At 45.2% G+C, this 14,153-nt stretch overlaps 1 protein-coding gene across 1 annotated transcript in view; it reads right to left on the minus strand.

Moving 5' to 3' along the window:
- CORO2A (coronin 2A) overlaps positions 1–13,848 on the minus strand; it is a 435,475-nt gene extending 421,627 nt beyond the window's left edge. Inside the window, exon 1 of the mRNA XM_063914669.1 lies at positions 13,422–13,848. Coding sequence (XP_063770739.1) covers positions 13,422–13,436 — 15 coding nt within the window. The 5' untranslated portion in view covers positions 13,437–13,848. The remainder of the gene's footprint in view (positions 1–13,421) is intronic.
- Positions 13,849–14,153: the final 305 nt, after the last annotated feature.

Raw genomic sequence — 14,153 nt, forward strand, 5'->3', positions numbered from 1 at the left:
TCACATTTATATGTTGGTATGTGTGAATGTAGAGAAGATTCAGGAGATGGCCTGCTGCATATGTAGCAATCAATAAAAAATGTTTTATTTGTACTAACAGCGTATGGCCCCAAAATATAATACCAAGGATTAACAAAACAGCCGCAGGCATAGGTAGCCATGGTCAGATAGAGAAACTGGGGCTTGCTAAAGGGGTTATCAACTCCTTTCTATATTAAGAGCAGAAAGCTTAGCATGCCACTGTATGTGACTGTACCACTTATACCATCTACTGAAGTCAAAAAGGCTTTTGCCGCTTCTCATTGCTGGCAGGGAAGCCTTCTAGTCATTGTTACATCCCCTGCATGCACAGACAGCTGTCACTCACATGTAATACTCTGTCGATGGCAGTAGTAGGCTACTGCCATCACAGCAGAGGACGCTGCCAAGGAGGAGGTCACCATGAGACCTTGCTAGAGAGGTGAGTTATGTTAAATACCGGTGGCATATTCATTAGTATCAACAGGAAAACATATAATAAAGTATAGGTTGGGGACTGGATACTGGCGGTCAGAATACTGACACCTCAACTGTCCAAATACCAACACTTGCAAGTAATTAAACTAACCCTTATCCTAACCCTCCCTCCCTGCAGCCTAACCTCAATTCTCCCCTCCCGCAGCCTAACGCTAACCCTCCTGTCCCACAGCCTAACACTGACCTCCCCTCCTGCAGCATAACTCCCTAAGGCCTGTTTCACACATCCTGGTTTTCACCGGATGGCAAAAACCCGGACAAACTTTGGGCCTAATTCAGACTGGATTGCACAGTCTGAAGCCCTTTTGGGGAGTGAGCCCGCACACCCCGGGAGGCCCAGTGAGATGCTAAAAGCATCTCAGGGCTGCGATCGCCTCTGCCTGATTGAAAGGCAGAGGCGGTTGCGGGCGGGAGGGAGCGTGCCAACGGTGTTAGAATGCAGGTGTGTCCTGACCATTGCGGGAGCGGGCCGCGGCGGCTGCATGACACACCCGCTGCGATCTGGGACATGGCAGGTAGCAGTCTGCCAGCGCAGCTATACTGCGCAGGCAGGGAACTACTTGGCGGGTGCAAAAGCATTGCCACCGTGCAATGCTTTCACACCCATGCGGGAGGGGGCAGGGCCTGACATGTGAGGTGGACTAGCCCCGTGTTGAGCGTCCCCCCGCATGTCTGAGTAACTGATCGTAGATGTGCTAAATTTAGCACATCTACGAACAGATCTGAATCACCCCCTTTGTCCGGCTTTTTGCCACCCGGCAGTGTCTTTCACACACACAACAGCTTTGAGCTGCATTTAATGCAGTGTGCATGCACAGCAGCGGCTGCAAAAAAAACAAAAAACATTGTGTGTGAAAACGCCTATTCACACACTCCGTTTACTGCCTACAAGGATGGCACAGCCCCGACACTGCAGCCGGACCTTTCAGTGGATATTTCCAGCTACAACCCGGCAGCAGGGCCGGCGCCATGCTGTGTGAAAGGACCCTACACTTTATTATTCATTAAAATACCAGCACGGCAAAAAGCCATCCGGCTTTTTCCTGTCAGGCCACAACAGCGGCGTGTGAAATAGCCCCCCGTAGTGCCTAACCCCAACACTCCCCAGCATACTTGCGTTCGGGTTTCCGGCTGTCGTTATTCCTGCGCTGGAATTCTGACAGGTGTCGTGATTCCAACGCCGGCCTTCTGACCACAGGTATCCCGTCCATCGGGTTGCCAACTAAATCCCTACAGTACATATATTATATTTTACCTGGTTTATATGACAATATTTCCCAATTTTTGGGAGAACAACATTTTGTTAACAGATTTTCGTTGTTCCCAAATGTTCAGAAATGAATGTACAATATAAAGAAGGCAGATATATCAGTAACCTTGCTCTGAATCAGGGACGTGCAGTCAGGGGAGGCAGTGCCTCCCCTGTCATTAATGATTAAGATAATACAAAGAAGATGCATATGACACATATTCTGTGTCATATGTATCTTCTTAATATTATTCTTTGCATTGCTGTTTTCTTTTTGTGTTTGGGAGGCACCGATCGTGGTGCCTCCCGTTGTCACTGGGGAAAGTATGGGGAGCGGGCACGGGCGGGGACTAGCCATGGGCTGTAAAAGCCCATTGAAAATGGTGCCGCTTTCATACAGGGACGTGCTTTCAACCTATGAAAGCACGTCCCTGTCAGTGAGGCCACAGTGATTGGCCAGCGGATCCGTCACTGGATCCGCTGTCAATCACTGTGTGGGCGACGCTGGCGGAGGAGGTGCGGGCGGCTGGATGCGGCGATGGTGCGGGCAGCGGTGGTGCGGGCGGCGGCGGTGCGGGTGGCGGGTTGCGGCGGCGGTGGAAATTTACCTTTATCCTGCAGAGTTTGGCAGCGGAGCGGTTCCAGTTTCAAAAATGGCGCCTCAGCGTCATTTTTTAAATTCAAGATGGCCGCCGCGAGCCAATCACGGCTCGCCGCTTCATCGCCCCGCCCCCTCCGGCTGACTTATATAAAAGTCAGTGCGAGGCGGAGGAGAGTCAGTCCGACGGCGGAGGAGGAGCAGTGAAGAGCTCCTGAAGGAAGAAGACGCCGAAAGTCCTGGCTGGGCGACGGCTATGCAAAAAAGCTTAGCAGCCGCCGCCCACCACGTGAAGACGCTGGAAGCCCTGGGAGGGTGGCGCCCCCCAGGTGACGACGCCGGAAGCCCTGGAAAGGCGGCGGCCACGCAAAAGAGCTTAAAGGCCGCCGCCCCCAGGTGAAGACCCAGTTTAATAAAGCTTATTTTTAAGACGTGTGGTGTTTTATTTTAATATTTTCTTTACAGGTGGACTACAGGTGCCAGCGGGCCCTTTATGTCCGGGCATGCTGGCACTTGTGGTTCTCCAAGTGCCAGCATGCTGGGGCAGGCTTGCTGGGACCTGTAGGCTACCTGTAAAGAACAATATTACTATTCTTTGCAGGTGGACTACGGGTGCCAGCAGGCCCTTTATGTCCGGGTATGCTGGCACTTGTGGTTCTCCCACTGCTGGGGCAGGCTTGCTGGGACCTGTAGGCCACCTGTAAAGAACAATATTAACACACAATGAACCCCGCACCCACCGCCACCAGGGGTGCGGGGCATAGCACTGGGCTATCAGCCCAGTGCTGGTTATTGCTCGGGAGGGGTGACCCCATTTTTATTTTTATTTTTTGGGGTTCCCACTTTCCGAGGAATTCCAACCCTGGGCTGACTGGCTGGGGGGGCAGATTAATGTTATGGCAGGGGGACACCACACTGAGTGTCTCCCCTGCTATGGCATTACTCCCCCTGGCTGGTTCTGCCTAGTGCTGGTTTTACTGATGTGTTGGGGACCACACTTTTTTTTTTTTTTTTTCGGGGGGAGAGGGGGGGGGGGGGCTTGTTAGCTGCCAGTGCCTCCCCAACCAGTGACCTCACCGCACGTCACTGCTCTGAATATACAAACAAAAGACTCATGGGGAGATGTACTAAGCAGTGATAAAAGTGGAGAAGTTAGCCAGTGGAGAAGTTGCCCATGGCAACCAATCAGCATTGACGTAACATTTATAATTTGCATACTATAAAAGTATACAGAGCAGCTGATTGGTTGCCATGGGCAACTTTTCTGCTGGCTCACTTCTTCACTTTTATCACTACTTAGTACATCTCCCCCTCAGTCAACAGATTATATCAGTAAACACCAAGCTGAACATTGGCCTCTTTTCACTATCTTCAGCAAACCATTGTGAAAATGTATTTGGGGAATAAGTGCTGGAAAAGCAAATCAATTATGGATACTATAGTAAAACTAAATGGTTGTTAGGGTGGTCATTATCTTACGTTTCATCATATATGTGACAGTAGAAGATTGATAGAAATCTAGATAAGTGACATAAAATTTCTGTTTCTGGACTGTGTGTGTGTGTGTGTGTGTGTGTGTGTGTGTGTGTGTGTGTGTGTGTGTGTGTGTGTGTGTGTGTGTGTGTTTGGGGGGGGGGGGGGTTCTCCTGCGAAACTAGCCAATGGGAGTCTGTGGGCAGGATTAGAAGGAGAGCGAAGACTAATGCTGAGTCCCGAGTGCCGCACAGAGGATTAATACACACAGCGCTGCTGATCTCCGGGATAACCAGCCAGCACATATATCACATACAGCATATTGTACCCTACTGCATTGTGTGGTCCATGATTTTTGGTAACTAGCATTCCTCAAGCATGCAACCTAAATACCTTAAAGTACCAATATATGTAAGCTCCGCATCAAAGCCAAAGTAGCGACTTATCAATTGCTGACGGAAAAGTTAATCATCTTTTATAATAATACAAGAGACCAGACCCAATCTATTAGAATAAGCCCAGCTAGACTAGTATATTATATTATATTATATATATATATATATATATATATATATATATATAAAAACACAGATTCCCAAGTGCGCTAATAATGAAGTGTGATTACACAGTTCTTCCAGCGTTTATTTCGTTCACAATATAAAATTATATCCATAAAATACAGCCACAACCAATACTCCCTTCGAGCTCGCACCTTGAAAAAGGTGAGGGAGTATCCAGAATTCCATCTTACAAACATGTTGGTTGTGGCTGTATTTTATGGATATAATTTTATATTTTGAACTGTGTATCAAAATTCATATGTTTTATCATATGTTATTAAAATAACTTTTTATTAATTGGCCTGTTGGCCTCTTGTTTGGGTGACTTTTTGGTGAGGGGTGTCTGTTACAGGTCCCCAGATCTAAACATCCTCCAGTCCACATTTTCCGACGAAATAAACGCTGGAAGAACTGTGTAATCACACTTCATTATTAGCGCACTTGGGAATCTGTGTTTTTCTTTGTATGCTTTTGAGGTCTCCCAACAAAGATCTCTCCCAGTTTGTCGCTCCTGAGTTGGCGCAAGATAAAGATACTTTTGTGTTTTTTTTTTATATATATATATATATATATATATATATATATATATATATATATATATATAAAGTTCTTATCAGCGGCACACAGGACACAATCACAGAAGCCTTAAATAATGGTCAACGTTTCAAACCTTTACTGGTTTTTCGTCAGGATACAAATTGATACACATATGACTTACATTTGTATCCTGACGAAAAACCAGTAAAGGTTTGAAACGTTGACCATTATTTAAGGCTTCTGTGATTGTGTCCTGTGTGCCGCTGATAAGAACTTTATATGCACTGCTGCAATGCAGTTATGAGGGCACCGGACCAGGTTCTGTCCGTTAATGGGAGTGCCGAGTCTTTGCTGGACTATATATATATATATATATATATATATATATATATATATATATATTTGGCACCTAGTTGAAATGTTTGATCTAAGTTTCCATTCATTATATATTCCAACATTGGGTATAATTCCAAGTTGATCGCAGCAGGAAATTTTTTAGCAATTGGGCAAAACCATGTGCACTGCAGGGGGGGCAGATATAACATGTGCAGAGAGAGATAGATTTGGGTGTGGTGTGTTCAATCTGCAATCTAAATGGCAGTGTAAAAATAAAGCAGCCAGTATTGACCCTGCACAGAAATAAAATAACCCACCCAAATCTAACTCTCTCTGCAAATGTTATATCTGCCACACCTGCAGTGCACATGGTTTTGCCCAATTGCTAACTTTCTTGCTGCTGCGATCAACTCAGAATTACCCCCATTAGCATACATGTGTTTATTTATCATACCTCTTGCAGGGTATTTGTTCTTGATTTGTCATTTAGTGTGTAAATATGTCTTCAAGGTCAGAATAATCAGTGGTAAAATAGTAGGGCAAGTACAACACTTTTCAAACTCTACTAATGTCAAAAAAAAAAAAATAAGGAAAAAAAAAAAGTAGCATCAACAAAACATTACACTGAAAAACAAAATATGCATGTTATCAGTACTCGGTAATAAATCCATCTGACACAAAACTAGGAAGTGGCCAAATTCTGACTAATATCGGTTATGCCATCTCCCAATGGTTGATGTCAATGTCACACCACATTTATCTCATATGCAATGGCCGCCTATTACCTACACACAATGGCAACAGGTGCTTTAGATGCCCCCAGATGAAAACTGGCATCTAGGCAGGTCAGAGGTCCCAATACCATGTCACCGGATGATGATGCTCCACATCATCATCAATATAAGCACTGAGTGGAGCTGTGCATCAGGAACTGGCATGGACAGGGTCACTGCCAGGGCCAGACTGCCCATGATTTCTGTTTTCTGAAAATGTTTTGAGTGGACACTGGGATGCCTACATGGTCCCAAGCAGTGGAACATTGTTCAGATTATAGTGACACCCTCTTACTGTGCAGTCGCACGAGGACACTATGGGCTGGATGTAATGCCGTCTGCATTCGGCTGCCGTCAGGGATGATTTTTAAAGGGGCAATCACATACAATGCATGGTTTTGCCTTGTAAGTGATTGCCCCTTTAAAAAAAACTTCAGCTGAACTCCAGCGGCATTACATCCCGCCCTATGTGCATTAGGGGCACAGCACTTCCTGTGTCATATGCTGCACCCCCAGACCTCTGGTCCACCACCTCCACAGGGTATCATTTCTGACCTCTTTAAACTTCTGCCTTAACACATAAGCATCTTCCTCCTCTTCTGCTGGCAATCAATCAGAAGCAACATGGGGGAACCTGAGCATGGCAGTACATTGATATGGCGGTACTTGTACTGCCACATCATCTTTTCAGACTACAGTAATTAAGGGGTCTATAAGCCTTGGAGATATAAAGTGGGCAGAGATAACGTACCAGCCAATCAGCTCTAAACTGCCATGTTACAGGCTGTGTTTAAAAAGGGGCACGCAGAGGGGACTGGTGGGCCTTCTAAGGAGCACGTGGGAAACACTAGGGCCCATCCACTCCCAATCATGTCAAAGGATGGCTACACCACTGGTGAACGGTTCCGGTATGAATGGTCGACAATGTTAAGGTCGACAGTCATTACGTCAACCACTATTGGTCGACACGTGAAAATGGTCGACACGTGAAAGGTCGATAAGGATTTTTAAACTGCTTTTGGTGTCATTTTCCCATAACATGACCAGGAACCCCAATTAGTGTTCCTGCTTCGCTCGCCATGCTGTGGGCAAGGTGCCTCACTCCACTACCGCTGCGCTTAGCACAGGTCACTATTCCCAATCGTAGTCCACGTGGATGGCAAAGTGTGAAAAAGTGAAAAAACTGTTTGTTTTTTTAAAAAGCCATGTCGACCTTTTAATGTGTCGAACTTAACATTGTCGACCATCTGAATGGATACTATATATATATATATATATATATATATATATATATATATGCACACATGAAAAAACTGTCCATATGAAGACTGAGACACATCATAGACATGCCTCTTTATATTCAGAAAATGGGTGTTGGGAAGGGCAGACAAACATAGTACAGAAAGGCAACATTCATATAAATGTAAGGAACATAGAACTGTCAGGAGATGTTTCTGTTGTGGGCGCTTGACCCCTGGTGCAAGTTAGGATTAAAAAATAAAAATGTATCGTACAATGCAGTTTCCATCCTTTAAAGTGCATTTTTCTATCCATGCTATTACGGTGAATTGAGTTCCAGTCAATGCACCAAAACACCTCAAAATAAATGTGATTTTGCAGGTTTTCACTGGAAACATAAAATGCATTTTTGCAAGTTTAACAGACATTAACATTTTATTAATCTATATATATATAAAAGGCAAAAAAGGAGGAGATTGACTCACTAGTTGACTCATCACAAAATCTCTTAAACCACAAGGCCTACAATCCTGAAACTTGGCAGGTAGCTTCTCCTTGGGTCCCAGGTGCTTGCTAAGAACCGGTTTTACAAATGTCACTGTCCATCCACGGAAATCAACAAAAATTAATAAATGAATGTATGTATGTATGTTCCAGCATAACTCCAGAATGTCTGCAGCAATTTACACCAAACTTGGTACACATATGACTTACAATCTGGGAACAAACACTGTGGGGGTAAGACATCCCTAGCACCCCTAGGGAGGGTTAGTAGCACAGAGTAAATCAGGAGACAGCATAACTCCAGAATACCTGGACCATTTTACACCACACTTGGTACACATATGATTTACAATCTCGGAACAAACACTGTGCAGAGAAGACACCCCTAGCACCCCTAGGGGTGAGGCAGCAGCACAGAGTGTTTCAGCAGACAGTATAACTCTGGAATACATGGTGCAAATGACACAAAACTTGGTACACATATGACTTACAATCTGGGAACAAACACTGTGGCGGTAACACACCCCTAGGGGTGGGCCAGCAGCACAGCCTATATCAGTACATACATGATATATCAGTGACGACAAGGCTGCATGTGACAGTAGCAGTGACATGATGTGAGGGGGGGAATGGAGGTAGCAGGAAGACACACGCTGAGAGTTATATAGTGGGAGAAGCAGGGTCCCCAGCAGCACAGAGTATATTAGGACATGCATGATACGTCAGGCAGGACAGGGCTGCATGTGACAGGGGCAGTGACATGATGTGAGGAGGGGAATGAAGGTAGCACGAACCCACACACAGAGTTATATAGTGGAAGAAGCAGAGTCCACCAGCAGCACAGAGTATAGAGATGCGCTATATAAGAAACTGTAAATAAATTGATCATTTCACAGGGGCACTGACATGATGTGAGGAAGGGAATGGAGGTAGCAAGAAGCCACAGACTGAGAGTTATATAGTGGGAAGAGCAGGGTCCCTTAGGGGACCAAAAAGGGGTCTGGCCACTACACAAAGTGTGTCAGGGAGGCAAGATATGCCTATATACTAGATCTCCAACCAACGTAAATTAACGAACTATAATTCTAATTTACCATCCTCATCCTGCAGCGAAGCACGGGTATTCAGCTAGTTTGTTTATAACCAACAAAACCATAACGTTAACTACCTAACCCTGAGTTTTGCTTACATGGCTTTGCCTTAAACCAACAGCACATTACATACTTCTGAGGGGCTAACAGAGTCTAAGGGGGAGATGTACTAAGTCTTGAAAAGTGATACATTTTGCGGTGATAAAGTACCAACCAATCAGCTCCTAACTGTCATGTCACAGGCTGGGTTTGAAAAATGACAGGAGCTGGTCGGTTGGTACTTTATCACCGTGCAATTTATCACTATTCAAGGCTTAGTACATCTGCCCTAAAGGAGAGTTGCGCTGGACCTAGTGAAGGACATTAAGCTTTTGGTTGTACTTAAAGCTGACATACAACTTTGGTAAAAGGTTTTACTAAGGTGCCCCAACCCCTCAGTGCTGTTATACACAGCCTTTTACCCAGGGCACTTCTGGTTCTGTAAAATACAAAATACAAAAGAAAAAACTCAGTCAAATTTATTTAAATGCCAACAAACAGGGCAGGGCTGAATGGAAGAGACCAATCACAAGCAACACTCTCTCAGCCTATGGATCAGATCTACTAAGCCTTGAAAAAGTGATAAAGTGGAGAGTGAGAAACCAGCTCCTGACATTTTTCAAACAGGGCCTGTGACATGGAAGTTAGGAGCTGTCTGGTTGGTACTTTATCTCTCTCTCCAGGCTTAGTACATCTGGCCCATATGATAGTCACTTGACATGCACAAAGCTTTTTATTTTAAAGACCAATTTTGTAGGAAGAAATGAGGAGATGTGGGGAATAAAGCTGCAGGAACCTGAACCTGTCTACTAGGGTAGTGGAAGTTCAGTTGTGCACCATTATACAGCTAGTTACACTGCTGGTTATTAAGGCCCTAATGTGTTTCTGGGAACTGCAGTAGGTATCTACAATTTAAAAAAAGCATTAAACAAGCGGAAGACTATATCATATCCTATTACACTGTAGCCTTCCAGCTGTAGCACATCATTTAGGAAAAACAAACAAAAGACAGTTTTAACTTTCACCAGTCTGGTAACATTACATACTGTGTTACACCTAAGGATCCATGTCATTAAAATGCTACTGTACCTCTAGACATCACAAGACAGGCATGACCTACTAATATACACTGCTCCTACCTATGTAATAGATTAGTACATAACCAGTGGCGGATCCAGGGGGGGGGGGGGGGGGCACGCGGGCCCGTGCCCCCCCTGTCATGTTTGGCACTTACAAAAAAAAACAACGAACAGTCCCTTCCCTTTAAAAAAGAAGCGGCGGCGCTGTTCACTGGCGCCCGCCGTGATGAAGGACCCAGCGGCAGCGGCAGCAGTATTAATGAGTCAGAGAGACTCCTTACAATACCATACCCTCCAACATGACCCGCCCCACTAGGTACAAAATGCTCTGTTTCTGGACTTCCCTCTTAATTTATTATTGCCATCACCTGTGAAGAAACAGCTTTCTTATCATTTAACTAGTTCAACACAGGTGATGGAAATCATAAATTAAGAGGGAAGTCCAGAAACAGAGCATTTTGTACCTAGTGGGGCGGGTCATGTTGGAGGGTCTGCAATACGCTGCAGCCGGCTGTAGCAAAGCCGGAAGACTCGGAGGAGAGGGGAGGCTTTCCCCTTCTCTCTCCTCCCCTCCTCCACGATCAGCAGCCGCTGGTGCTTGGCTCGGCCTGCACATGAATTAAGCAGGCAACTCGCCAGCACCTGGACTTGGTGGGGCAGCAGCATGCCCCATGGGCATAAGGTCAGTGAGTGGGCATTTAATGAGAGGGAATCTGGTGCAGCCATATAGATTTGTGTATATGTGTATATATATATATATATATATATTATATGCTGTTTGTGTGTGTGTATATATATATACACTGTATTTACACACATACTGTTTGTATATGTATATATATGTATATATATATATATATACTGTATTTACACACATACTGTTTGTGTATATATATATATATATATATATATATATTTACCTGGGCACTCAGTTGCAGCGCTGGGATGCACTTGTGCTTTATTAATTCTAAAGGTGGGTACATACTGGAAGATATATCTGTCGATCGATTGATCGGCAGATATATCTATGGACGGATCGGGCAGTGTGCTGTGCATACACACTGCCCGATCCGTCGGGGACTGACGTCATGAGTTGGGCGGGGGTGTACACATGCCCGCCCATTTCAGCTGTCAATTACCGCCGGCCGCCGCAGCATGTGTCCGCCCGCCCGTACACACACAGCGACGCGCCAATATATCGGTAGATATATTGGCCGCCGGCTGTGCTCCGGGGCCGACGCTATACGTCTGTGAACGGCGGAGTTCACAGACGTATCGGCCGTACACACTGGCCGACAGACCCGCGATATATCGGCCGTTCAAGAGAACGCCCAATATATCGGCCAGTGTGTACCCACCTTTAGATAGGGTATATTAGGCTGTTTGCTGCGTTCAGGAGCCCCTGCCTCCCCCCCACACTCCCCCACCCCCACCCTCTCTCTCTCTTTTCTTGTTCTCTCTCCTCTCAGTTATTGTGTTAAGCTTCCATGTTTTCTTCTGTCTGTTTCCCCAGCGATACTTTCCCTTCATGTCTCTGTAAACCTCACTACAAATGTCTCACTACTCCCTCCTACAGAGACCTTAGGTACCCACTGCCTCTCCTTGTCCGCCTCTCCTTGTTACCCACTGCCACCTCCCCCTGGCATCACCCACTTTTTCCTCGTCACCCTTTCCCCGGTGTTACCCACACTGCCTCTCACTGTCACACTCTCTCTGCCTCTCCGTCTCCCACTATGTCTCCTTCACCCACTGCCTCACCCTCTTCCTCTCCCCTGCGTCACTATAAACCCATCACCCTCTCTCTTCTGTCACTCTCTGCCTCTCCAAAGTGTCACCCTCTTCCCGTCTTACGAATATGACATTCCCTTTGAGGCCATGACCCTTGTTGCTAGGTCATGCCCTTGTTGTGAGGCCATGCGCACCTTCATGGGACCGCACGCCGAAGGCGTGCAAGTGGTGCCCCCCCTGTCATTTTTTCCTGGATCCGCCCCTGTACATAACCATCAACTACTGTCAGCAATTATGTGTATAGTAAAGCTACAGATAATCTTAGCCAAATCAACTGAAGAGGATCCAAAAAGCCAGACCACAATAATTGTGTTTCAATGGCAAATGCAGTGTACAAAATATGGCTAGTGTACCATCAAGTACTGACTGAAAATCAGAATAGTATTATAGACATTTTGTCATGCTAATAGACTGTAAGCTCTTCTCCTCAATGCCCTCTACACTATTTATACTGTCTCTTTTATGTGATATAATATTCCACTAGTTTTGTTGGTGCTGAAAAACTGAAATCAGCCAGAGCATGGTGTTCTTTTAGATGTGTTCCAGCTAAGCACAACTGCTTAACTGGTATACAAATGACACCACACTGCCCTTAATACAGGATTTCTTGCCACCTAACTCTAAATAAGTGTTAAACATCATTATATCTAAAAGAATCGGGTTCAGACAATCTTGGACAGCAAGGCAGGCTGTCCTAATCAATACAGATATCCATACTCAAGACACACTGTATACATACTAAGCTGTGTATTCAGGGTGTAGCCAAATGAAAAGGATTGTTTGACGTGTCCAGACCTTGATATGCTTTTCTTTGGAATTACAATGTTATCTGTATAAACTGTTTGAAGGACAAGTTTGAAGAACCAATACTTAATTATAGTCAAAAGTGCAAACAAACAGCCCCTTAAAAAGAAAACAAATATATATGAAACATAATGCTGTAACTGGATATGGGGGAAATGATTGCATTTCCCAAATAGTTTAAATGACATAACTAAGAAATGATGACAGCTCACATCATATGTGACATCAGCAGTGTGGTTCCCACTGCTTAGAAAGTTATGGCACACACAACATGTATGGGAGTAGTTCCAGCATGCACTCAGCATAAAGGTGTACCTCTGTGCTAAATCTGTAATGAGTAGGATGACAGCAGAACATCTAACACAGCTATTGTGACCAATAGCAATTACTTTGAAGACCACACCAAAGAATACCGAGTTTACAAAACATGTACCAGATAAACTGAAAGAGTGGAGGTTCCTGCTCACTTATGGCTGGGGGAAAGTGGGTGTGTACATGTAGCCTACCTACTGTACACAGGGCAGTAATCAGTATGCACTGCATCCATGTGTCAGTACAGTACAGTACAGGCTACAGCTGCAATTGCATATGTCACCATATACACCTGACCTTAATGCAGAGATTTAACAATGCATGCACACAGGATTACACCCATACACACAGTAGCCATGCATACACACTGGAAAGCCAGAGTTCGCCTGGATTGTATCATTATCTGAGAGCACTACACAATAGCCCTGGAAACGTTATCCTCCGCTCACTGTTTATTTACAGCCAAGTGCAGCAAAGCACACCTCCTGTGACTGTGTAGAGGAGGCTACACGTCCTTCCTTACCTTTGCAATAGTCATGCAGAAGTCTCCAGGTGCTACTGCTGCTTCTGCCTCTGGTATTACACAGCCGGCTGCTGCAGTAGTGAGCTGGGAGCAGAGACAAGCCCAGCCCACTATCCCAATGCTCTCCCTGCTCCAAACACACACTGAGTGATCCTGCTGCTGCTGTTGTCTCAGCCACACCGTAGTGTCCCGTCCTCTCTGCAGCAGTCAGGCGGGCACGTTCATTCATAAATCATGACAAGTGATATCTTTCTCCTGGAAGTGATGCGGGGGCAGCCGGCATACAATCAGGACACGTAGAGAATGAACTCCCTGGAAGCATGCAGTATGGGCGCTGTTGTTATTTGCATCAGAAGGATAGCAGGACAGCAAGGGAATGGCTTAAGTCAATGAAGACAGAGGGCTCTGATCCCTTCCTTTGTGTGCTTAAAGAAGCATGCATGCATGCAGTAATAGGAGCCTCCCCAGGGCAAGTAAATTCATATTTATTAGGAGGGTGTGGCCAGCCAGGCAGCAAGACAACAGGTTGCCAAGCATTGAACAAACGCATCCTTATCTGTCTGCTACCTAACATAGAGGTTCCTTGCAACGTCCCAGTGCAGGATTGCTCATTCCTACTTGCAAACTATAGTAGTGTTTAGACAACTATAATTATTTTAGATAATCTTAGGGTATGCTAGTGATGATGATGATGATGATGATTATTATTATTATTATTATTATTATTATTAC

Source organism: Pseudophryne corroboree, chromosome 1 (genome assembly GCF_028390025.1).
Source record: "Pseudophryne corroboree isolate aPseCor3 chromosome 1, aPseCor3.hap2, whole genome shotgun sequence".
NCBI lineage: Eukaryota > Metazoa > Chordata > Amphibia > Anura > Myobatrachidae > Pseudophryne > Pseudophryne corroboree.